The 25,316-nt window shown below is 38.5% G+C and overlaps 1 protein-coding gene across 3 annotated transcripts; it reads right to left on the bottom strand.

Annotated features, from left to right (window-relative positions):
• Positions 1 to 425: 425 nt before the first annotated feature.
• Positions 426 to 23,425, bottom strand: rab11fip5a (RAB11 family interacting protein 5a (class I)). 3 transcript variants are annotated; one of them, XM_039672520.2, is made up of 6 exons: positions 22,527 to 23,425; positions 16,206 to 16,717; positions 13,166 to 13,901; positions 7,742 to 10,585; positions 6,319 to 6,448; positions 426 to 3,433 (listed from the first exon to the last, which is right to left on the bottom strand). In XM_039672520.2, the coding sequence occupies exons 1-6, from the start codon at positions 22,901 to 22,903 to the stop codon at positions 3,176 to 3,178; spliced, it is 4,857 nt and encodes a 1,618-aa protein (XP_039528454.2). In that variant the 5' UTR covers positions 22,904 to 23,425; the 3' UTR covers positions 426 to 3,175. The 3 variants fall into 3 exon arrangements, with proteins under 3 accessions (XP_039528454.2, XP_039528455.2, XP_088972996.1); XM_039672521.2 differs by having other exon boundaries at positions 7,742 to 10,369; positions 22,527 to 23,424; XM_089116870.1 differs by lacking the exon at positions 22,527 to 23,425 and adding an exon at positions 16,895 to 17,024.
• Between the last annotated feature and the right edge of the window lie 1,891 nt (positions 23,426 to 25,316).

The raw sequence follows: 25,316 nt of genomic DNA, 5'->3' as shown, positions 1-25,316 counted from the left end.
CTACATCATGTGGTCAGTTTACTCATCATGACCTTGTTATTGTACAGGGTGTGACATATAGCTACATAATTTGTTTATACAAGATAGTCATTCCCCAAGTTGCTTGTCTACAAGCTGTGTTAAAAATTATGTTCTCCCAACATGCTCTAAAAAATATAAACTCACTCAGTGTGAACACATCAAAACACTTGATCACAAATGTTCTTGGGGAATCTTTTTAGCAGTTATTTCACTAATGATTGCTTGAAATATAAATATATTAAGTAATCATTGAGGCTAATCTAATTTAGGAGGGTATATAATTACAGTAGTGTAGTTGAAATAGTGTTGTGTTTAAATAGTGGTTTCATTTTCAATATCATTGTATACAAAGACATATGAGTGCCTTGTCTTTTTTGACAAATAAGGACAGTCAGAGATGCATCCCAAAGTGAAAAGTTTATTTCATCAACAGAGACCTTTTCCTAGCAGAGATGCATAAGAGTACACCAAAAGTCAATTGAACATCTCTCAGATGAGGCATTGAATAAAAAAAAATATACATCACAACCTCCAGTGGACACTCATATAACTACACCCTAAACATCCAACCAAACAGCACCTCAGGGAAGCACTTCAAATATTTTGCACCTAAAACAAATTTTTCATCTGAACATTCCCATCATGTTCGGTGCTTATACGCTACTTAATATATGAGGTTAATTTATGCCATTCTCATCCACTGAAATTTACAACCAAGAAGGAAGAATTGAGCCTATACTTTTAAGAATGAGGATTCGGGCATCAAAATTCTTTCCATTGCATTCTTACAACTTTAAAATAAACCCTTTGAAATTCTTTAAAAAATATCTAGGTTATAAATTACCTCAAAAGAAAAAGGACATTCCACACCTCTAAAAATAAAATGAAATGTAGTCTAGTAAACACAATTTTTTATTTGCAAGTTCCAGAGTTTGTACTACATAAAATGTAGCTTTGATTATCAACTTCACCATTAAAAGCATACAAATCTTCTTCTACACACACATCTCATGACACATCTCATGAGATCATTCAGCCAAGGGCACTTGAACGCTTTCTTATTAGGCTGCAGGCTGTGTGTGTTTGTGAATATTTATTATATAAACTGTTGTTCGACACAGTGGCAACCTAAGCGAATATTTCATATTACATTCCATCTGTTTAGACCTAAAAAAGTATGAATCTCTTAAATTCAGCAAAAGCCTGGCCTTCACATCTATTGCTTTCTGTTACTACTGACCTTTAGATAGGGAATCCTAGGCTTAGTAATCATGATGTACATAAAAAGCACTTAAAAAAATGAGCAAAAAAAAAAAAAAAGATTGTACAAACTTTATACCACCCCAAAATAAAGGTGACAGAAGACCTTCCCCCAAAACAAAATACAATAAAAACCATAAATATTTGCATGATTAAAACGTAACATATTCATGAAAACTTGTAAACTTTTAAGTTTAATCCTTTTTAAATGAACATTCATTAATCCACCTTCAATAGTCTGAGAGACAAACCTTCAAAACACACAAGTCCTCAACTGCTTCTAATCACAGAAATATGTTGATAAATCTCAAGCTTTCTAGCAGGGACTAGCACTGAAACAGCGGTAATATCCTGTGTTTAGAGGATTATTAGTCTGTGCAATGTACATGTGCACTTGACTGTGTGCACTTCCTAAGCTGTTGAGAAAGAATCGTTGCAAATGCCTCAGTGTGAGGTTTAAAAGTGCTCTATCACATATCTACATATAGTGCTACATTGTACACAGACAGTGGCAACACTGATAGTGGCAACATCTTAAAAACACCAGAATAACATTACAGTGACATTAACAGACCCACTGCGGTATTGACACTACTGCATCGTTAATTTAGAGCATAGTTTCTGGCATTTGCATGGCTTTCGTTCTCTCTTCAGATCCATTTGATCTAGGACTGTCAAACGATTAATCGCATCCAAAATAAAAGTTTGCGTTCACATAATATATGTGGGTGCACTGTGTATAATTATTTTGTATATATATATAAATACACACACATGCATGTATATTTAAGAAAAAATATTATTTATATATAGAATATTTATATCTATATATATTATATAAATTATATATAAGTCTATATACAGCATATACATGAAAATATTTCTTAACTATATACAAGCATGTGTGCGTATTTATATATATAAAATAATTATACACAGTGCACCCACATATATTATGTAAACACAAACTTTTATTTTGTATGCGATTAATCGCGATTAATCGTTTGACAGCCCTAATTTGATCGTTTTGATATTTAACAGTCTTGGGGAAAGTTAAACTTTGAACACTTCATCACCTTTTTTTGTAATATAATGTGCAATTTAATTAAAAGTGATAAGTTTAGCGACAACAGAATGGAGAAAATACTGTATGATAAGGCAGCATTTGGCATTTTGTCCGAGTGGCATATATGCAATGAATACAGTATCCAATTCATTACACCTGAAAGCACTGGCAGCGATGTACGTGCATTGGCTCAAGCAAAGGAAGGAAGAGGAAGGATACCGACCAACAAAACAAAGCTAGAAGGTCAGTTGGTGTGAGCCTCTGCCCTTAAGCTCTTAAGTAAAGTGCAGGGACCGGTAGGGAGGCACAAGCAGATTCAAAACTGTCTGATTCGTCTCACGCTCCCTCTCAAGCCACCTCGAGTTTTCAAACTTGTTCTCTTGTTTAAGCAGCTGAGCGTTGCATGTCAAAACGTGATAGAAAAAAAAGCAATGCTTTTCTTCGTGCAGTAAAAACCATTCACACTAGCACTAGAAGACTGGCATGTCACAGTCTTGCCTTCCTTTCGACTGACAGGTGGTTTTGGTGCTTAGCTGGACTATCATGTATCTTAGTGACATGTCTGGTGAGTGAATGGATCCTACCAGCTTTGAAGTTTAGCAGCAGAGTGCCGACCGTTAACCATAAATGCAAACCTGTAGTACTATACAGACCCCATAGAAGCCCAGGTATGTTCAGACACAGTTAAGAACAGCACATCTACACCCTCTCCTCCATGTCCATCACCTAGCTCTAGATACCTCTCTACATTTATATGGTTGCTGTAGCAGTGCAAGGTTGTGACGTCCACCTGGGATTTATGGAAGGGTAGTGAAGGCGTTTGTCGTATCATTTCATCTTGTTGCGGACCTGCAGCAGGGTGGGGGTCTGCTCCATGATGCGTACGAGCAGCGTGTCGATGTAATCCTCTAGATCTCGGATCAGAAGCTTCATCTTTTTTAGCTCCGTCTCACGTTTCTCCAGCAGCGCCCTTCGCTTCTCGTAGTCCTCCCGCTCCTGCCTGAGCTCGGTATCTCGCTGGATCAGCAATTTAACCAGATCACTGTGGTTCAGGTGATAGTACGAGCCACCTCCCTCCACTAGTGGCTAAAACAAGAAAGAAAAGCCAATTTTACATTGGAAGACTATTTTTAAGTCGAGAAACAAAATGTCACTTCTGGGTTATATTTTGATTTGTGATCATGGTAATGGATTTAAATGACAGAACTATCATAGAAGTAAAGTAGTACACTGCAAAACCTAACAGTCAAATTCATTAAAGGGTTAGTTCACCCAAAAATGAAAATTAAGTCATTAATTACTCACCCCCATGCTGTACCAACCCCGTAAGACCTTCGTTCATCTTCGGAACACAAATAAAGATATTTTTGATTGAATCTGAGGGCTGGATCAGTCCTAGATAGGCTGCCTAAGGGACTGGCTCTTGACGGCCCATAAAGTCATTAAAGAAAAGGTTTAAATATTCCATGTGCCTACAGCGGCTCAATTATATGTTTATCAAGCGACGAGAATACTTTTTGTGCGAAAAAAACATAAATAACGACTTTATTCCACTATTCCATTACTTCCTTATGGGCGCATGCGCGAGAACTGAGACGAGGACGTTCTCATTCGTCTACTTCTTGTTACCGGCTGCTCACCGCTTAGGAGTTTTACCGCCCCCTACCGTATAAAATGATGATCCATATATAAGGCGCTCCGGATTATAAGGAACACTGTCGTTTTTTGAGAAAATTAAAGGCTTTTAAGTGCACCTTATAGTGCGGAAAATACGCTAATTGAAAAGCGTATGTACAGCGCGCATCTCCCTCTGCTTGTAAACAGAAAGTTTTGCGCTTCCAGCTATATCAGCACATCATCTTATACGGTAGGTGGCGGTAAAACTCCTAAGCGGTGAGCAGCCGGTAACAAGAAGTAGACGAATGAGAACGTCGTCGTCTCAGTTCTCGCGCATGCGCCCATAAGGAAGTAATGGAATAGTGGAATAAAGTCGTTATTTATGTTTTTTTTCGCACAAAAAGTAGTCTCGTCACTTGATAAACTTATAATTGAGCCGCTGTAGGCACATGGAATATTTAAACCTTTTCTTTAATGACTTTATGGGCCGTCAAGAGCCAGTCCCTTAGGCAGTCTATGTAGGACTGATCCAGCTCTCAGATTCAATCAAAAATATCTTTATTTGTGTTCCGAAGATGAACGAAGGTCTTACGGGGTTGGTACAGCATGGGGGTGAGTAATTAATGACTTAATTTTCATTTTTGGGTGAACTAACCCTTTAAATGAAATGGGTAAATTCACTCAAATATTACTGAAAGTTCATTGCACTTAATAGAAAAAGTTATGTGAACTCAATAACTGATTATATTAAGCAGAACTCAAACTGAATCAATCACAAGCTTAAGGCATATTTCTAGTTCCCAGCATACTTTGCTTCAGACTCTGTAGAGAGAGTAAATGTTAACCTAAATGCTATTTTATGCTTTTGCACAAGATTAATGCAGGTAGGGATTTGTTAGTGTTTACTGTTGTTATGTTGGGATTTAGTTTTTGGGGCGTTACCAGAGTAGAGTAGAGCCTGTGGTTAGCTCGAGGATGGCCCAAAGCATGTTAAGACTGTTTTGTTTAAAAGTATTAACTGCACTTAGCAATTCAAGGATACGGTGCCACCAAAATCACGTACTCTCTGAGTAGATATTACATTTGCATTTAAACATACTTCGCGAAAATGTATGTTCTATATCGTATGAATGTGTGTAGTATGAATGTAATTCGGACGTACTACATCCGCCATCCATCATTATCATGTGACCTACCAGCGTCAGTTGAGTCGCTTCACTTCCATTCATAAATCCCCTCCCGTGGCCTCGTGGAATAGTAAAGTGTCCATTGAATGTGCACTTCAGAATCTCGCCGGAAGTAGTAGGTCATCCGGGGACTTTTCGTCTACTGTTTTTCGAATACTATGTATTTGGATTGGACATACTACTATATAATGATATATAATAGAGAAGTTTTCAATTTTGGACGTAGTAATAGTCTCTTGTGGTATTAGCACATGTTAAGCATTAGCCTGCCAAGTAGCTAACTAACAGGTAACTAATAGAATCAATTAAGTTTAAATTTAATAGTTTTAATCAATACAGTTGAGTTTCAGCAACGTAAAATATTTGAGTGAAGTTTAATTGTATTTTAGGAAATATTCTTTTTAGTAAACTCAACTGAAATAAGTTTACAGTACTCATAACTATTGGTTTGTAAACTTAAATCGGCAGTCGGTTTCCTCAATTGAAATTAGTTTACAGTTGTACTCTTTTACAGTGTAGTAACTAGTAGTAGTGCTTGTTTTAATTTGATTAACATTTAAATATGTTAATGTTAGTAAATTAATATTTACAGAATGTTCATCTAAATAAAAGAATAAAAATTGTCGTCATGTCTGAGCATGATAGGTCATGGTTTCTGCAAAAATAGCACAATTGTTTTCAACGTTGATAATAAGAAATGCGCCAAATCAGCATATTAGAATGATTTCTGAAGGATCATGTGACACTGAAGACTGGAGTAATGATGCTAAAAAGTCAGTTTTGGCATTACAGGAATAAATAGAAAATAGAAATAGAAAATGGTTATTTTAAACCGTAATATTTCACATTTGTATTGTTTTTACTGTATTTTTGATCAAATAAATGCAGTCTTGGTGATCAGAAGAACATGTGGGAAAATTATATCTAATACTTTTGAAATAAACAGTGCGGAAATATTACTTTTACTAAAATAATGACAGAGTAGGAAAAATGTTTGCATTGTATTGAACTGTATAGACGCCAATAAGGAGACATGACAAGTGAAAGCTGATAAAAATGTTTTTAGGTTCATCAGTGTCAATTAATTAAATGTGTTAAATCGTTTACTCAAAAGGCAAATTTACCATAAAAAACCCCAAAACAGACTGCTTTATACTCATACAGTACCTTCTTGTCAGCATCCTGATCGGAGTGGTGACTTCGTCCTGAGTGGATGGTGGATTTAAGCTTCTCTAGTACGGAGCGACCCTCTGACCTTTTCTCATCAGGGGGTGTCAATGGCTTCACTGGGTGTGGACTAAAAGACATATTGACACAGCAAGATTAGACAGGGTACAGTGCAAAAAAGAATGGTGACAGCTTAATATAATAAGTCAATCAATTTATTAACAACAGCACACCATTTAAGATGTTATCAAGAAAAGCTCCTAAGGCCCATTCACACTAAGAAAGATATCTATATTGATAAAATCGTTCTAAATATGAAAGGTTGGGATAATATGGGAGTCCACACCCCAACTATAACAATAACAGCACAGAGAAACAATATAATTGGAATTACTTTAAAAAAAAAAACAATTATCTAAACCAATTACAACAGCAGACGAATGAACACTGATATTGTCCTCTGGTGTGGATGCTAATATAGTTCATATCATTATAATAATCTTTAAAGTTATAGTTCTTGGTGAGAACAGCCTTTACTTCTAAGACAAGGACACAATAAAGGTTACTTTCAGTCATCATCCAACGACTCATTAGACTAGCTGCAGTAAGGGTAATCAAGCAAACAAATGTGAAGATAAAATTTACTCATGCAAGCTTCCTGTGGACCGAACCAAGTCACTCAATTGGTTAACACCTACTAATTGAAGTGAGGCTCCCCCATCCCAACTGTAGGATCCACAAGAGAGTGTGAGCCTATGTGTGATTGTCCATGGAGAAATCAGTAGACATGCTGCTACCACAAACAAATTAACACAAGAAAGAAGATGTGGATGAAGGGAAACAGAGTCACCCTGAAACCAGAGAAAGTAAAGTGCATGGATTGCAGATATAATAAGGCGTCCCAAAAGACGCCTTGCCCAACCCCATAACACCATTTTCACGAGAAACAAACCTTGCACCACATACTGTATCTGCTAAAACAGGAAATCTGTAGTTATTGAAACTGGCAAGACTGTAGAAATAGTAGATTTATGCGGAACATCGGTTTATAATGCTGTAGTCCATGCATACCCCAACACCAAAATAATTTCAATAAATGAGAATTTTTAATGTTCCAATATATTTAAGCCTATACATAGTCGAATAATCATGGGACCCAACACTATTTCTAGTTGGCCAACCTATCAATAATTATTAGTTATCAGCATTAGCCAAAATTTCCATATTACTATGGAAATGACCCGTTTCAGTAACTATAGATTTGACCTTTAAACATCATTGAAGACAATAATTTGTAAAGCTGAATGGAAGTGACTGGAAAGCCCAAGAAAAAAATAAAAAGATCTCCAGATGTGCCCATTAGATGTGCACCAGATGTGCCGATCTCCCATAACAACCACAACAAAACGAACTGAGACCTCACCTGCTCTGATGATCAAATGTCTGTGGTTTATCCTGGATAAAAGGATTGTATGATGTAGAATTCACAGGCTGCACAGTAGGAAGAGGAGCATGTCCTGGACGTGGTAATGACTCTGCTGTGGTAGGGGGAATTATGGGAAATGGGAATACTGCTATATGTGGTGTTGAGGAAGCTACAGGTGAAAGGTCGAACAAAGAAGATGTAAAGTTAAGGGTGTGGTCATGCCTTGAAGCCAGCATTGGCTGTTCACAGAGTGAAGGTGCTGATGGCTGGGGTAAATTGGGCCAGCTCACTGGAAATAAGACAGGTGCCTCTGAATCTTGATCAGCAGGGGTTGTCCACATTTCAGCATTTCTGTCTAGACTCTCTGCAAATTCAAGGTTTGCGACTGGACTTGTGCTAGTACAAAGAAGGTGCGTTTCAGTTGGCTGGGGTAGAAAGATGTTTTCCAGTCCAGAATCAGTTATGACTAGGTCCTGTGTGATACTGGAGGTTTGTTCTAATCCACAATCAGATGCAAACACGTTAGGTTCATTCAGCTGGGCTAAATGTAGGTTGCCCTCCGATAAAATGCCAACAGATTTAATATTATGGGATTCGTCTTTTTGCAGTTCTTGGGAATCGTTTTGTTTGGTTGGGCAGGTTTTACAGTTATTTACCAGACATGTTTCTGTATCTAATGGTGCAAGCTGAGCCTCAAGTTCTGCTATCATATCTGATGTTATAACAATTGGCATCATATCTTTGGAAAAGTCATATTTTTCACCATTGTCCCCTGAAGGGTTGCACTGTACCATTGCTTTATCAAAATCAGACTTTATCATGTTCTCAGATGATGTATTGCATGAGGGGGCTAATTTTGGTGTAAAGGTATGCGTTTCTGGCTGGAGGTCCAATAAGCAATTTCTTGGTTGAACATCCTGAGGGGATTCTGGCTTTGGCAAGACTTCTTGAAATGGTTTAATGTTTTCTTCAATGACCTGATTTTGCTTACAAGCCATTTCTGGTACAACATTTACAGATGTGTCATCTTTTGGCATAGCATTAGAGATATGGTTTGGCAAAGTGTCCTCTACAGACCAATTATGTTTGGGTTTCACATCCTGTGTGAGCTCTAAACTCTGGGAAACTGAATCCTGCTGAGATACACAAGTAATGTACTGGTCTGATTCTGCACTCTTGTACATGCTGTGGAGGAGCACACTGCCATGTGAGAGCACAAAGTTTGGATCTGTCCCTGTTCTAATTCCAGTGGCGGGAAGGATATGTCTTACAGGATGTGTGGTCCCATTAGAATTTGTTATTTCTTGCTCTTCACTGATGCTGGCGAGTAGATTGCCCGTTAAGTCGTTCTTGCATGGACTTGTGGGCAATTCACTGACTTTCTGTTTGTCCTCCTGCATGTCATAAGACAGCCTTGGAAAGGAATGACCATCAAACAGGTTCTCAGGAACAGACTCTTCGACTTCAGAACAGACATCTTTACTATTCCCACCCTCTAAGAGACCATCTCCTGATTCGTTCTGAATCACGGTGTCCATAACTGCATCAGTTTTCTCTCCATTCTTCACTGGCAAAGTAGCTGACAGAAGGGAACTCGGTGCTAATTGAACCTGGCTTCTTGAAAGCTCAGTGGTTTCAAGGGACTTTCCACTTACTGCCACAGTTTGAATGAGTGAGGCATCTGATCTCCAAAATTCTTCATCCGATTGTATTATATTACCTGGAATTATGTCACTCTTTGGAGAAAGACAGGCCTCAATAGACTGGTGGTCTAGAACTCCACCTAGGGAATCAGATTTCACAGTGGACTGTTCCAGGTTGTCACCTGAGCTGAATGGCAAAGGATCCTCATGGACTATCACAGACTCAATATCTGTAGCAGACTCAGGTGCTTCGGGCCTCTGTGATGTTTCAGGATTCACAAACACCCCCTCTGAGAACTCAATGCCGACACCATGAAGAAGGTCAACAGTGTCTGCTTCTGATAATGATGGCTCTGTGGCGTCTGATTTGGCACTTTGTGAGTTTAGGGACATCTTTGGTTGGTCTTTAAGCGTTGCGGCGTCAGAACGGTCTTCATTCGTGGATCGAGGTGACAGCGCAGGATAAGGGCATTCAAGTATATTCAGTTCAGAAAAATCTAAACTGGAATTTTCAGGCAAGGAGATTTTGGATAAATTCATGTCAAATTCTGGGAAGCCATGTGCCCCGTGATCGGTTGGGTCAGGCTTGTCAGAACTAGAGCAAATATAATTAACATCACTTCCTGAAACTTGAATTGTGTCTGCGGCACTTTCCTTGGGTGTTTCTACAGTACTTGCTGAAGCAGTTTGCCCTAAATCAGTTAGATCATTTGTATCCGACACCATTAAGCCGCCCAAAGCACCTAAGGGCTCTTGATTATTTGTTTTCAGAAGGAGAGGAGGGGGTGTAACCAAATTCTTTGTTTCATTCATCTCATCTGAAGACTTAAGTCTATCCTCAGCAAAATTTTCAAATTCATCCTTTTCTGTCGGTCCCTCGAAGTGAGAAGTTAAAGGATCAAATGAAAAATCAATTTGGGAAGGTCCTTTTTTGTTTCCAATCCTTAGCAAATCTGGGGTGGCATTACCGGAAGACTGTGAGCTAAAGAGAGAGGGCACATCAGGAGTTGAAGGAGCAGCAGAATGAAGCTCCTGAAAAAAAGGATTCTGCTGTGCATGTGGGAGGAAGGGATTGGCTTCAGAAAAGGGTGGGAGAGAAGTGAAGGGATTAGCGTGTTTGTCAGCCATACTCTGTGAAGGGTCATTAAAGTTCAAGGGTGCAATGGGACTTGAGAGTGACCAATGAGACACCAGGGGGCTGTGAAAGGAAGGTATATACAGTGCACTTCATTAGAAACTGTGACCTCCATTAAACCCTTTATAACAGTGAGAAACAACGATGGCCAAGTGACCTTAACCATTTAAAATCCCTTAAAAAACGAACAATTGTGCACCATGCATTCTAAACAAAAAATATGTTTGCTGTAGGAAACTTCTAAATAGAGGACACTAAATAATTGTGCTTAAAATAAACTAACATATTTCTCTTAAAATTCCTTAAAGCAAAGTGTTTCCAGTGTACATACTGTGGATAGTATGTTTGTTTTTGTATATATGTGATATCTTAATTTTATGATGAAATGTGCAGTATAAAATCGGAGTGCAAAAGGTCAGATAGTTTCCAAAAAAGCAATGCCAAACATCTAGAAATACACATGATAACATACCATGACAACTACTAAATATATGACAGTTTTACAAATGCACTAACGCGTACTCAAATGAAATTTTAAAAATTAAAACCACGCAATAGTGCCTTGTGATGTGGCAAGCAGTATGACATAGGATAGTATTTTGAAAACAGTGTCTGGCTGCACTACACTAAGACATGTAGAAACGCTGAGTTTGAAAAGGCCATAACAAATCACCCAACCGTACTAGAGGGGGAGGTGAGCGATAGAAAAAAGAAAGAGAGATTGATTAAACAACAGGCTTTTACAGACTGACATCTTTGCCCTTTTAGTTAAGTTCAACTTCATTCTTAAACTAAATCACTTTTTGATAAGAGAGCATGTGATTGGCTGGGGTATTTGGCATGTTCCAGTAGCTAAACTTCAAAGAAATACCTATGAAATCATTTGAACACATGTCACAGTTAATAAAAACATGCTAGAAGCTAGTTGCTAAGGAAAATATTAACAATCCTTGTGAGTTAAACTGCATTGTAAATGGTGATTTTCGAAAGAAAACTGTTTTTGTTAGGTCAAGGCTTAACCTGTAGCCATTTAATAGATCATTAGCCATGAAGATTTAGTCTGTTATGGGACATTTCATGGGTGAATAATAACTCTATCAGCATAGATTATATTATCTTTGAGGTCTATGTGCATAAATCTGTTTATCTCACTCCCATCAGGATTTCAAGGAAATGTTTTTAAATTACTAAAGGCACTGCTATTTGACGAATCTTTGTGGGGGGTTTTTTGCATTGAAATTGCACCATAAATTATTATGCCATTAATATCATTAACAGCAGAAGTGCAATTATTACCTGTAAATATGTTTACGCATAATAACTGAATATGCATTACTAAGCCCGCACCGACTAGGCTCAACCATGAGTCAATAAATGTGTATAGTAAACAGTTTATTTTTGTTCTTCGGATAATCAAATATCAAATTCCAAAAGGAATGTTGCATCTTTGACAGATGCAGTATGCAAACACTTGTGAGCAAATATGGTGCATTTAGTAGGGTCATTCCAAATACATGTAAGCAACTAAATTTTGCCAAAAACCCTTCCTCAGGGGCAGGGCCATTAGCGAAGAGTACAGATGGCTATCATTTCAATGAGGAATTGTGCAGTTTATGATATAGGTCAAACCAAGTACGATCATTTTAAAGGAGAAGGTTTTACTTGGACTTTCAAAACCCAAGGCACAAAAAGGTCAACATTGGAAGCAAAATTATTTGTCTGTTTTGTTTAATTAATAGGATTTAAAATAAAGTGGCAATGACGTCTTTGCACATCTACCAAATGTGAAAATATGAGATGTAATGCTGCTCTCTTTTGGGTAATCTCACTTCAAGTGCCCTACAGAGCGAGTACAACATAATGAAGCTCACAGTGGAATTTGCTCCAAGACCTCGGCAGGAAACTTCAACATGAGACTAATTTGAAAAGCCTAGAATTCACAGGCCTTAATTAGTCAATATTGCTTTCTTTTTTTCCTCTCAAGTTTTCATTTTTTGCAGAAAATTGAAGATGTGACATAATTTCAACCTTTAGCAATTAATGCAGGGATTTGTTTAATTAGCCAGTATTTGCAATTCCGAAAGTTAATGCAGTTTATGAGTATGTGTGTGTGCGCATTTTTGTTGCACAGCAACTTTTCAAAAACCCAAACCAAAAGCTCAGAAAAATAGAACAGAGTGTGATCACCATCACCAATGAAAATAAGAAAATATTTACCAAACAATGGACAGCATATACACACCTACACCAGAAACAAGAATGCAGTTATACTGGTTTAGGTCAGTGACAGATTTAAACTGACTGACTCCTCCCATTCATAGCGAACACAAACACTCCCACACACACATTCAGATCCATCTGTCTGCAATACAAAAATAGCACTTTCCGATTAAAATTGAGAAATCATAGCTTGGTATTTAGGGAGAACATGTGTGAAAGAGAAAGAGAAAGAGAGAGAGAAAGAGCGAGAGAGAGAGTCAAGTAAATAATTCCAAGAGTTCAGGTTTCCAGGCAACACCTCCCTCTGCAATGCAGATGCTGAAACTAAACCTAAGGCTGTATGTCACAGCGTTTACCCTCACAGAACCACAAATACACACTTCTATATAGCAACTGTAACATAAATATGGCAAAATAAGTTACCTGGGTTTACTGTAAGAGTCCTTGGAGCCGAACCATCCTTTGTGTTTGACTTCTACAAGTGGTTGAGCATGTTCTGCTTCCTCTTTACTCATGATTGGCCCTTTCCCAGCCGAATCACCTCTCCCGTGTGAAAACAGGCCCCTCCTTTTCTTGCTCTGAGTCTCTGTCTCTCCAGCAGGTATCACTGTTTCCATCACCGCCTCATCCGTAACTCTTCCAGCATGCTCTAATGCTGCTACGATGGCAGCTTTTTCTTCCTCTCCGGGTTTATCGAACGACCAGCGACGGCCATCCACGGGGCCGCCGTTTTGCTTTTCTTCCCTACGGCGAGAGATGTTCTGTAGGGAGAGAGAGAGAGAAGAGCCCTTCTGAAGCACCCCGAGGGCTGGGAGCTGGGGCTCAGGCCTTGGCTTTGACTCGGACTTGGATAGCCGGGTTTCTTGGGATTTCTGTTCAATTGATTGGGTTTTCTGAGGCTTAACTGGCAGCTTGGTTGCCTGTGGTTGACCTGACTGAGTTACTGGTTTGGTTGACTCTCGTTGAGGTTGCTGTAGTATGAGTGACGGAGGGTGGTGAGTGAGAGGAGACGTTTCCACCGGATTCCCGTTCACGCACACTGAAGGAAGCAGAATAGGGGTGTCGTTCTCTGACGTCACAGAATGAGGCACTGGTAAGCTGATGTCGTACATCATTTGTCTGACAGGAGAAACCTGTGGTGAGGGAGCCACTGTGTGTTCTGAAAGAGAAAGAGTTTTATTGTTTTCTTAAAGTAGCACCGTAATAGACATCTTTTCCATGTCACATCCAAGTGAAACAGATTATTCAAAAACAAAATGTAGAATGGGGACTTGATCGGATGGAGGCAAGTATGCAGTCGAAATGATTGGAATGACTGGAGAGTCCAGTGTAAATCATAAAAGATACTGTCATTTCACTAAAAGGTTGAGGGTTTTTTTTTTTTAAGAAAACGAGGGATCAGTCCAAATATTTTTTTTTTGTGGTACGTACAATATAAATGAATGGGGCCAATTTTTGAAGGATTTAAATGCAGAAACTTGAAGCTTATATTTTAATAAAGGTAAGGTTCACTCCACTTTTTTTGGAAATAGGCTCATTTTACAACTACCTCAGAGTTAAACAGTTGGGTTTTACAGTTTTCGAATCCATTCAGCCGATTTTCTGATATTTAGAAGAATATCAGACAGTTTCTGGTCTCATTGACTTCCATAGTAGGAAAAAAACTGTAAAACTCAACTGTTTAACTCTGGGGGAGTTGTAAAATGAGCCTATTTCCCAAAAAAAAAGTGCAGTATCCCTTTAAGTTTAGGTATTGGGAATGATTAAATGCTGTTGACCATGGTCAATGAGAATAAAGCATTAATATGAGATATACAAGTACCAATAAAAAGCTCAACTCCAAGTAAAATGCATGTTAATTAGCAACTAGTTAAAAGTGAGAAACTAAAGTGTTAAACTAAAAGTGTTAAACTAAACTTAAGTGTTACCAAAAGTATACTAGTATTGCAGTCAAATTGATTAATCGCATGTAACAAAGGTTTGTATTTCTAAAATATATATTTTTGTTAGGTGTGTGTGTGTAAGGCATATTCAAATGGCGGACTAAATCCAGAAGAACTGAGTCTCTAAGGCACTTGAAGAAACTTCCCTCCAAAGCTACAGTACTGTGAAAAGTTTTAGGCACTTATGTAACAATGCTGTAAAGTCAGCATGTTCCTAAACATAATATCACAAATAGATTTAATTCACCAATTATCTTCTATTAACTAAATTAAATAAATATTTGGTGCATAGGTAGACTTGCACATAGATTTTCAGGTAGTTTGCACTGGTTTCGTCAAGCGCCTTGGAGACGTTGCTGCAGTTATAGTTTGAGTCATTTTTAAACACTTTTACAAAAATTTTATTGTGCTAGAATTTTTTTTACATAACATGGCACTTCAGCAAAGTACAAATGCACATAACTATGTTAAAGGGTTAGTTCACCCAAAAATTAAAAAACTGTCAGTATTTACTCACCCTCATGTTGTTCCAACCCCGTAAGACCTTCGTTCATCTTCGGAACACAAATTAAGATATTTAAGATATTAAGATCGCTCCTGCATACAGTCCATAGGCTTCTTGAGGGACTGGCTCTTGCTGTCCTCGAAAAGTCATTAAAGACATCGTTAAAATAGTCCAAGTGACTACAGGGGCTCAATCTTAAGTTTATCAAACGACGAGAACACTTTTGTGCGCAAAAAACAACAACAAAAATAACGACTTTATTTTAACTATTCACTTCCTTCTCCATGAGCCTGTAAGTCAGTTAACGTAGTGTGATTGCGTAGAGCTACGTCACACGTAGGCTCACTATTGGCCGACGCTGGTCATGTGTGTGTGATGCGTGTGACGTACAATAACAGAAGCTTACGCTATTAAACTAGTAACCTGACTCGCGCAGAGGGAGAAATAAACGAATAGTTGAAATAAAGTCATTATTTTTGTTGTTTTTTTGCGCACAAAAGTGTTCTCGTCGTTTGATAAACTTAAGATTGAGCCCCTGTAGTCACTTGGACTATTTTAACGATGTCTTTAATGACTTTTCGAGGACAGCAAGAGCCAGTCCCTCAAGAAGCCTATGGACTGTATGCAGGAGCGATCTTAATATCTTAAATATCTTAATTTGTGTTCCGAAGATGAACGACGGTCTTACGGGGTTGGAAGAACATGAGGGTGAGTAAATACTGACAGAATTTTCATTTTTGGGTGAACTAACCCTTTAATAAGCGATAAAATCACACAATTTTACACTAAAATCATGTAAACATACTTCTTATTGTTTATATCTCTTTATATATTATAACTACTTAATGTTAAAATATTTGCTGCTTATGGATTGTTCCCACTCACTTCCATTGTAAGTGCCTCACTTTTTAAGAAAACCAGAGACAAGTTCAGATCAATTTTTATATGTATTGAGTTGAACTTGTACTGAACCCAGGATATTCCTTTCACAAACATCAAATGTTGTTGTGCATACCTGGACTGCTGTCTGCAGTCAGGTTGCTGCTGTTACTCGGAGAGTTGGACAGATCTGAGACCACCACGCTGATTCCTGCCGTCGGGCTGAGGCTGCCGCCCCGCGATGAAGACTCGCTGCTCTCGGAGCCCAGCGACGTGCTTGAGCGTGTGTCTGAAGACTTCCTCAACCTCCCACGCAGGAAAAAACTTCTCATCTTACTCCTGCGGACCTCCCCGCCTTCATCATCCTCGTAGTCTTCCTCGCCGCCCCCATCACTTGGCAGCCGCCCCCGCACACTTACCATTGACCCGTATCCCCCAGAGACGATGGCGGAAGAGGAATCTTCTTCGCTAGAGCGCTTCTTAGCCCGCATGCGTTCTCTGAGCTTGTCGAAAGCCGAGCGGGGTTTGTCCTTCATGGAAAGGTCATACATACTGGCCGTCAGGTTGTGCCGAGTGAACTGCACCGTCAACTGAAGCTGCCCTCTTTCCTTCTCCTTTTTGCCAGATTTTGAATGCAGCAGGTGCCACCTGTGAACGATAATGAGTAAAGAAAACTGTTAAAGGGAGGCACACGTGGTCAATCTACTGAAGGTTGAAATTGAAGGATAGATTAATTGATCTGATGTTGCCCTTTCCCCTACATTCACATTCACACATACAGTTTTCATTTTCAAGCAAAATCAAATACACAAGCTTATGTTTGACCTTAGATCAAAGGGTCTCCCTGCTAAATTAATTGAGGATTTCCTGATACTCCTGTAAACACACACACACAAAAGCAGAGCTGGGACGAGAAGATCAGCTTTCTTCAATCAGCATATTCGCTTTTCTAGACACTCCACAAGACAGCACACACACACACAATTTTCTTATTGTTAGAAGCTTGGCTGACACATTAAAAGAAAACAATTAACCAATTAACAGATGAACAGATAGGCGGATCCACCCACACATGATTGCCCGTTAATTATTCACATTTACTAATAAACACATTTGGCATTACTCCAGTGCACTTCTATTGCTGTTGTAGACTCACACTGAAGTGACACACAGGGATATGTTGTTTTAGATTGCAATTAGTAAAGGTGATACATACATTTTTTTTCAGTGTTTAAAATAATTTTACAGTTCAAAATGAATGCAGACACTACTATGTGTAGATTTGATGAACATTATAACTTCGATTCCATCCAAATCCATATATAGCAGAAAGCAAGGACAGAGGACGTTTCTTTTCTTGTTTTCTCTTTTGCAGAGTATATTTCACTTATAATTCATCATTATGTACATTTTTACAACATGTAGACACATGTACACTGTCTCACTGGACTATGGCTTGAAATTAGGGTAGTTTGATGTTCTGATTCCAAGGCAAATTAAAATTATATCAGTCGCAGTTCATCAGGGAAACACAAATATTCACACACATACACAAACGGAAAAATATACCAACCTAGTGATGTCATGGCAAAGTATCAAAGACCTTCGGAATAATGACAATCTCTAACAGGAAATCAACCGTCTCCTTATAGGTCGTACATCAACAGCATTTATGATACTCTCGCTTTAAAGACAGAGCAGAGTCACTTCATCCAAAAATGAACACAATTTAGGTCTCATAGATGCGAGTACCTTATTATATTCCATCCATTCTCACTGTTGCCTCACAATGCCTTTTACAGTCTTTCAAATCCATATATTTCAATATAATTTTCTTTAATTTATGCATGGTTCCTTTGACTAATGAACATTCTCATGACCTATACTCAAAATGAGTTGACACAACCTTCAAGCACAAGAATCTAGTAGTAGTGTTTTCTAAGGGAAGCATCATTATGGCTAATAAATGGAGTTAGGGATTAGAAAAACCTGCACTGTTTGTGTTACGAGGTTTAAAACACACTTGTCGAACAGGGATGTGCTATTTTTTAAGTGATAAGATTGAAGACCAGATAAAAGCGGTGAATACAATATTCCATAAAATAAAGAGATAGGCGACAACATTGTCAAAACGATCTGCGAAAACGATTCAAAAGGCTGTATTAGGCTGCCAGGTCACTAGAACTATCCGCCTATTGACGAACGGCTAAAACGCATAAAAAAGTTTTCCGTTTTTAGTTGAAAGCGGTTTTGTGTAAACGGCCCCTCAATTAATGTCTCAGCATTTACTAATACATTTTTAAGACCAAACGTTGATCTGTTAACTTTAGTTAATGCACTGTGGATTAGTACAAAATGTGAAATAAATTAAGCCAAAATTTTTCCTTTACCACTTGAACTTAACTGAAGTAAAACGTCTGCAAAATACCTTTTCTGTAAAGTTTATTAAGTTACAAGAGGTATTATGTACTTTATTATGCCCAATGGTGTCCTCAAACAATGCCTGGCCAACTAAGCAAAAGAAAAGCAACATGAGCCTAGTGAACTAGAAATTAGTTACTGAATATTTTGACTTTTTTAAATCTTTATTAAGAACTTTGCGTGGTGGTTGAAGCACAAAATGTAACTGCCTGTGTCTTTGAAGAGCTTAAGATTCAAAAGCGTCTAGTCAGCAAGTCAAATCGGTACTTTGTTTCCTTTGTAGCATCTTTTATGTTTACTACACCAGACCAACGGGTCCAAAACACCCACTAGTTCCAGTATCAATGTGAATAACCCAGATTCAACGCTACAATCATTTCACCTCTGAGGTGAGCAGCACAATCTTGCCCAGTGTGGTTAGATGTGGTCTTTATTACACGGCATCCAGCGGAACTTGCTCGTTCAGTGTGGTCCTTTAAAAAGATCTGTAAATGCATGGAAACACTTTTTTATATCAGTGCCAAGTATAGAAAACTCACATCTGCCGGACTCAAATCAAAATAAAAGTTTGAATCATAAAGTGCAGAGTCAAGAGTAATCTAATCATTACGCCTTACAGCGGTAATTTGCCAACCCACACACTAACTACATGATTCATCATATACCCGACTCAACCCACCTACACAAACTAGGGGAGATACCAACACGCAATCTGGAAATCACCAGGAACCAAGAAGTGAGCAACATATACAGCAAACATTAAACCCTCAGTGTCATCATAAGTAATCCAAAAAATTTACACACCCTCCTATTGAACACAAATGATGATATTTTGAAGAATATGGGTAACCAAACAGTTGACGGGCCCCAATGACTTTCATTTTTCCTACTATGGAAGTCAATGGGTGACGTCAACTGTCTGGTTACCAACATTCTTCAAAATATCATCTTTTGTGTTTAATGGAAGAAAGAAATTCATACAGGTTTGGAACAATTTCATTTTTGGGGAGAACTAGCCTATCCCTCTATGGATAAAATGTCAATCCGGTGCATACATATAATTGGGAGCGCTATGTAGGCCTTAGTATACAGTTACAAAATAATTGTCATTGTGTCACATGACCTACTCTTGAGGTATTACAACCTACTCTTGTCTTATATGAAGGAGTAGGCCTACCACATCAGTTAAACACATCAGTTCTGGTTACATCTAAACAGAAATGGTACCAGAAAAGCACTGAAGGACCTCTATATAATGGCCTACAAATAAATTATTTCATATTTGGTGGCCAGTTACAGGAAATAGGGCGTATAGTGTGAATAAATTTCTCACAGCTGTAGTGTTGGAGTCTAGATATATAGAGCCTCACACTTACCCCAAAACCACCCAGGAAAATAAATTTCCTCAGAATCATACACATAAATATATGCACAGAGACTCTACTCAAAGGTTAAAATGCATCTTAAAACACTTTCCTCTGCATGCTACAGTGAAACACATAAGAATATATTTTCTTTAGCCTCAGGATGACTGAGAAATGTTTAAAAATGTATCAATAAATGAAGCATGAAGAAGTCATGCTCCACTGGTCTGATCAAGCATCCATCTTGAACTATTCTGAGCTTGTATTGTGTTGTCTGTTTTCTAGAACCACAGATGCTTTGTTGTTGCTAAAAAACTCTTAGTTACTGTAGGATAATATCTAAATGTGAATGGGCAAGTATGGCACATCCTGTAGCTGACAAATGGTCGTGCAATGCAACAAATTATTTTGCAACAAGTATAAAAAATGCATTTTAAAAAGGTTTGATGCTACATAGAGTTTAATAGCTACACTGCAGTCAACACTTTTACTTTGTTAGGAAGCTTAAATGTCAACCACCTTTGAATCACTAAGATTCTAGCATAAACGAAAGAAGAGCCAACCCGATTTCGAGAAAAAAGCTATTTTACGAGGTGACAATCACATATTTATACGGGAGAAAACAACATTTAAAAAAGAAAAAACATTTTTGAAAAAAGTAAGCATAAAAAATCTAAACCCAACCCCACCCCTACACACTGGAGTGTACGGCACGCAGATAGATAGAATGAAAAAAGTATGAATAATAATTCATACCAATTATTCCCCAAAAAGTGGAATAGTTGCATATTGCCATGCGATTGTGTTGAAGCACACAAAAAAGGGGCATTATGGGTAAAGGGCCCTGGTGCACCTGGTAGAAGCAGCACATGACCCAAGCCTTCAATTTCATGCTTATGCTTTTATCTTACATAATCAGAAAGCTGACAGAGCAAAACTGGACTGTTCATAAGCAATGACACATTACTGAATCAGACAGATGTGAATAACACAGACCATCTAAATAAGCATTTCTCAACACTGATCCTGGTGTTCTCTACATGTTTAAACTGTCAGTCCAAATCCGTTTGTTTGTGTATCCGAATGGAACTGTTCAGATCCAATCTGTGTGTCCTGCAGCACTCTTTCGTTTTCCGAAATAGCCTATCTGCATTGGTTTCGATTGTAAAGGTGTTGCATTGGTTTGGTAGACCTATGCCAAAAACTACATGGAGTGTCTTACAATGTGTAGCCACGACACTGGACTACTAAGTTTAATGAAGTCGAATGAAGCAAGGGCAGAGACTTAGGAGGCTGGCTTGAGCAACTTTATTCCATGCTGCCGTCTCTGAGCCAATCTCAAAATTCAAAGAGGGGTTTTGACCAGGCCGACTAGCAGTGACTGGAGGACTCATGAGGTATCACCTCATCACTGGACCACTGTGATGCCTCCATTTTTAATATAATTTTAGGAGCGACCTGCACATTGACAACTCGCCCTTGTTTCTGTAATGACATCTGACGCGTTTACGTGGCGTGCGAAAAAAAAAGCTATGCAAAATCCAATCACAACGGTCATAAGACAGATGGCCAGAAATGAGATTTGAAACCACATATAAATGTAGCTTGAAACTAATTTGTAAAAACTGAAACATAATTGGAGTTATATTAAAAATGATCCTGGCTCTTCCAAGCTTTATAATGGGAGTAAATCATACTTTAGATTTTGAAGACAACGACAGCGTATCTATCCATCATAAAGGTAATCTATACAGCTCAAGGGGGTTAATAAAGGCCTTCTGTAGCGAAGTTATGCATTTTTGTAAGGAAAAATATACATTTTTACAACTTTATGAACTATAATCACTGGCCTCCTCCGGGAACGACCATGTTTGAGTCGAGTTTGGGCATCAGTGACCTCTGTACCGGCGTAGGATCTAGGAGTAGCATATGCTTTGACGACCCTGATGGTTAAAACAAATTGGGTTGGGCAACAAACTCAAGCCTCTCTTCTCTTTCGTGATTGGTGTTTTGTTTAGTTGTTTTGTCTCTGCTTCCGCATTCATCAACACATCATGCGTCGGGTCAGAGGTCACTCTTCCGCCAGAACTCGACTCGCTTATGGCCGTAACCATAAGCCAGTGATTTTAGTTTATAAAGTTATAAATATGCATTTTTTTTTTCATTACAAAAACGCATCGATTCACTTCAGAAGAGGCCTTTATGAACCCCCTGGTGCCGTAAAGCTTGGAAGAAACAGGATTTTTTTTTTTTTTATAGAACTCTGATTGTGTTTGGCTGAAAGAAGAAAGTCATACACCTGACATCATTTTAATTTTGGGGTGAACTAACCCTTTAACACATTTAGGTAGTCTCCTTTGTGGGATACACCCATCTTCAGGTCTCAGAGGGTTGAACTGCAGTGTTTGATGAGACAAAATGTTCAACATTTGTACCATTGAGAAGCCTCCAGAAACAGGACAGGAAAACACCAATGAAAATTCCTCTACTTTCCTCAGTCAACATCCAGGCCCACTGAAGAGGGCGTGACTGCAGAGGAACAGATTGCAGCACACTGAGTCTGAGCAAGACATATCCGACTGGGCTAATGACACATATTAAACATTATTCCTTGTGCTACTGCTGCTTCAGACGAATATATACATAAACAGTAAATGCAAAGACAAACTTACTCGTTTTTCATGCTTTTGCGATCCTGGAAGGCTTTATCTACCGGTATAACAGCCTGACCCAGGAACACATCTAGTCCTATGAGAGCACGGTGCATAACGGTGAGGGTCAGGTCGCCACTACCGGGTGGGTACGCGTCTCGCCCTCCCTTCTCCAGGATCCCCGGCAGCAGCTCGAACGCGCATTCCTCGCCCCATTCCGGGTCCGTAGTCTTCTCCATCACACACGTGGAATATTTCTCTTTGCCCAGCTGGATGATGGTGTACACATCGCTGGTGCCGTGTTTACCCTTCGCGCGCAGCCCTCGGGCCCGTAGCACGGTTACCTGCACGTGTGTTGGCACCCATCGCTGCTCCTCGTCATTCTTTACCAAGGACATGGTCACCGGTGCACCGGACACGGACACATAGACAGTGGGGCAGCTGATAACGGCTGATCTCCCGGTCGAGCGTCGCTTGGTAACCGCCAGCCTATCGTCGCGGTCCACTGTGAAACATTTTTTAAGATTCAGCTCGCGTGAGACGTCGAGCCGCCCACGATAAAGTGGCTGGTTTGTGTCCGGGTCGGGCGGACAGGTTTCCCTCTGCAGCGTTACAGCCACCGTGCAGACCGGTCCACCGACGTCACTGCTTTATCCTCTCAGTCTCCGCAGGACAAGGAAGTGACTAGAAGCAACTACAGCGGTACGGTACGCCGGCTACATCATGGTGCATGCGTGCTGCTCTAAAACACGTTCTCTCGTGTGCATTTTAGAAAAGCAGTTTCACTCGGCAACCTTAGATTGAATAAACAGTCGTTCGTTGTCGAACTTTGCTAAAATGCCGTACAGGCGAGCTATCCTGCGTGAGAATCCGAACACTGCCGAACACTTACGATGACATAATATTGCAGATACGGGGATGCGCGGAGTTTAAACCGGGAATCCTCTGGTACTGGACAGGGCTAACAAAGTAAATAGGTTCAATTTTGATTTCACGTGACTTTAACACTAATGCTATATTTGAAAAACTTCACTGCACCAGAATCCTCTTATCAATTTTGGGGCGCATTGAAAACCATTAAAAATGCTTGATTTTTTTAGTAGGATGCAATAGGGTTTTACTCTTAAGGAAAAAGTGTCATGTTCAAAAACAGTGTTAGTTGTTGAAAGAAATCATTTAATATTGAAGGAGAGACACAATTTCTATAAATAGAAATGTTAAAAAAACAACTGTGGCACAGGGTGTTTCTCTTCCTGGTTCATTTCATTTTCATAATAGCCTATCTAATTTAATAACAACTTATGTATTATTGTGCATTTAGTTTATTAACACTAAATTTTAGTTCATACATACCTCAAAAATAAATCTGTAATATGAATATACAGTGCACATTTATTGTTGTGCTGTAGGAGAAAATTGCTTTTAGGAGCTATACAGACCCTTCATATTCTTGTACCATCAGAATTTCTTTTCAAATTTCATACTTTTTTTCTATAACTTGGATATTTATAGCTGAAAAGATGTTGAAGATGGAAAAAAAGTCCCATTTGTCATGGTAAATAGTAGGCTACAGTTTGATCCACAATGAGAGCGTCAGTGTTCATAGCGAACTATGAGCTAACACTTCCCATATTTTTAGTTAAACTTTATATATTGGTAATTTCAATTCTATGATACACTTAATAAAATGTTTAAGGTAGTTTTAGAGTTTAGTGTATCATACCAGCACTTGGACATTTCATTATATTCATAGTTTTTAGACATAGTTTCTACATTACTAAGCATTCCACATAAACATTACAAATTTAATTATACATAGAAACTCACTCACCCTCTACCTAGCTTAAAGAAATATGTCTTGCTTCCTTTTGGGGTCCTAATTGGCAGCATCAAGGATCCCCAAGAGATTTCCTGTTTTAAATAATTTTTGGTGACAGAATATTAAATTTAATGTTTAATATATAAAGTAAAAAAAATGAAAATGGACCCAAAATTGATAATGCCAAACAGGACAATGAAGAGCAATGAAGCATCTGTTTACACAACAGTATAAAAAGGTCACAGAGTAGATAGTGTTTGCACCAAATAGCAGATAGCATCCTGTTTACAATGTAGCGAAAGATGATTTTTACTAAAAATTATAAACAGAAGTAACATGCTATACTAAGGTTATATAGCCTGAGCAATGATTGGTGGAGTTTGTTAAAATATAGCCTTTGCCAATATTTGCATTAAGTCCAAGGAGATTTTAAACAATGGTCAGTCATGAACCAGAAACCTGTTGTCAGGACCTCTGACACATGAAGTGAGTTTGAAGCAATGCACTAAAATATCACTGACAACCACAACTTCAAAGGGTTAGTTCTTCCAAAAATAAAAAAAAATTCTGTCATTAATTACTCACCCTGATCAGATGTCCATTGATCTTTGGAACACAAACAAATATATTTTTAATGAAACCTGAGAGATTTATGTCCATTTATTGAAAGTCCATTTGCCCAAAACTCTGACGCTTCAAAATATTTATAAAGTGATTGTAAAAAAAAACCCATATGAAACTAGTCTTTAAGAAACACAACTTTGTATGATGAACTGATTTAATTTAGGCTTTTATTCACATATAAACATTAATCAACAAACAAACTCTCTCAAATTTGGTGAACGGAACCTCAAGCATGAGAACCAATGAGGTTTATTCTTGCGCATCATGCAATTACAGCCGAGCTTCTGTTTATAGATGTACTGTTCGCTGATCAAAGTTTCTATGAATAAAAGCCGATTAATTCATGCCTCTTAAGGGGGCTTCCCTAT

The sequence above is a fragment of the Pimephales promelas genome, chromosome 11 (assembly GCF_988280905.1).
Source record: "Pimephales promelas chromosome 11, fPimPro1.hap1.1, whole genome shotgun sequence".
In the NCBI taxonomy this organism is placed as follows: domain Eukaryota; kingdom Metazoa; phylum Chordata; class Actinopteri; order Cypriniformes; family Leuciscidae; genus Pimephales; species Pimephales promelas.
Note: the sequence above shows the minus strand (reverse complement) of the source record. Positions and strands in the feature narration are given on the sequence as shown.

Coding starts and splice junctions, on each gene's coding strand:
- rab11fip5a (XM_039672520.2), bottom strand. CDS start 22,903: ATGTCCTTGGTAAAGAATGACGAGGAGCAGCGATGGGTGCCAACACAC. Junction 13,902..16,205: donor GACTGCAGACAGCAGTCCAG/GTATGCACAACA, acceptor TTTCTCTTTCAG/AACACACAGTGGCTCCCTCA. Junction 10,586..13,165: donor GACTCTTACAGTAAACCCAG/GTAACTTATTTT, acceptor TTCCTTTCACAG/CCCCCTGGTGTCTCATTGGT.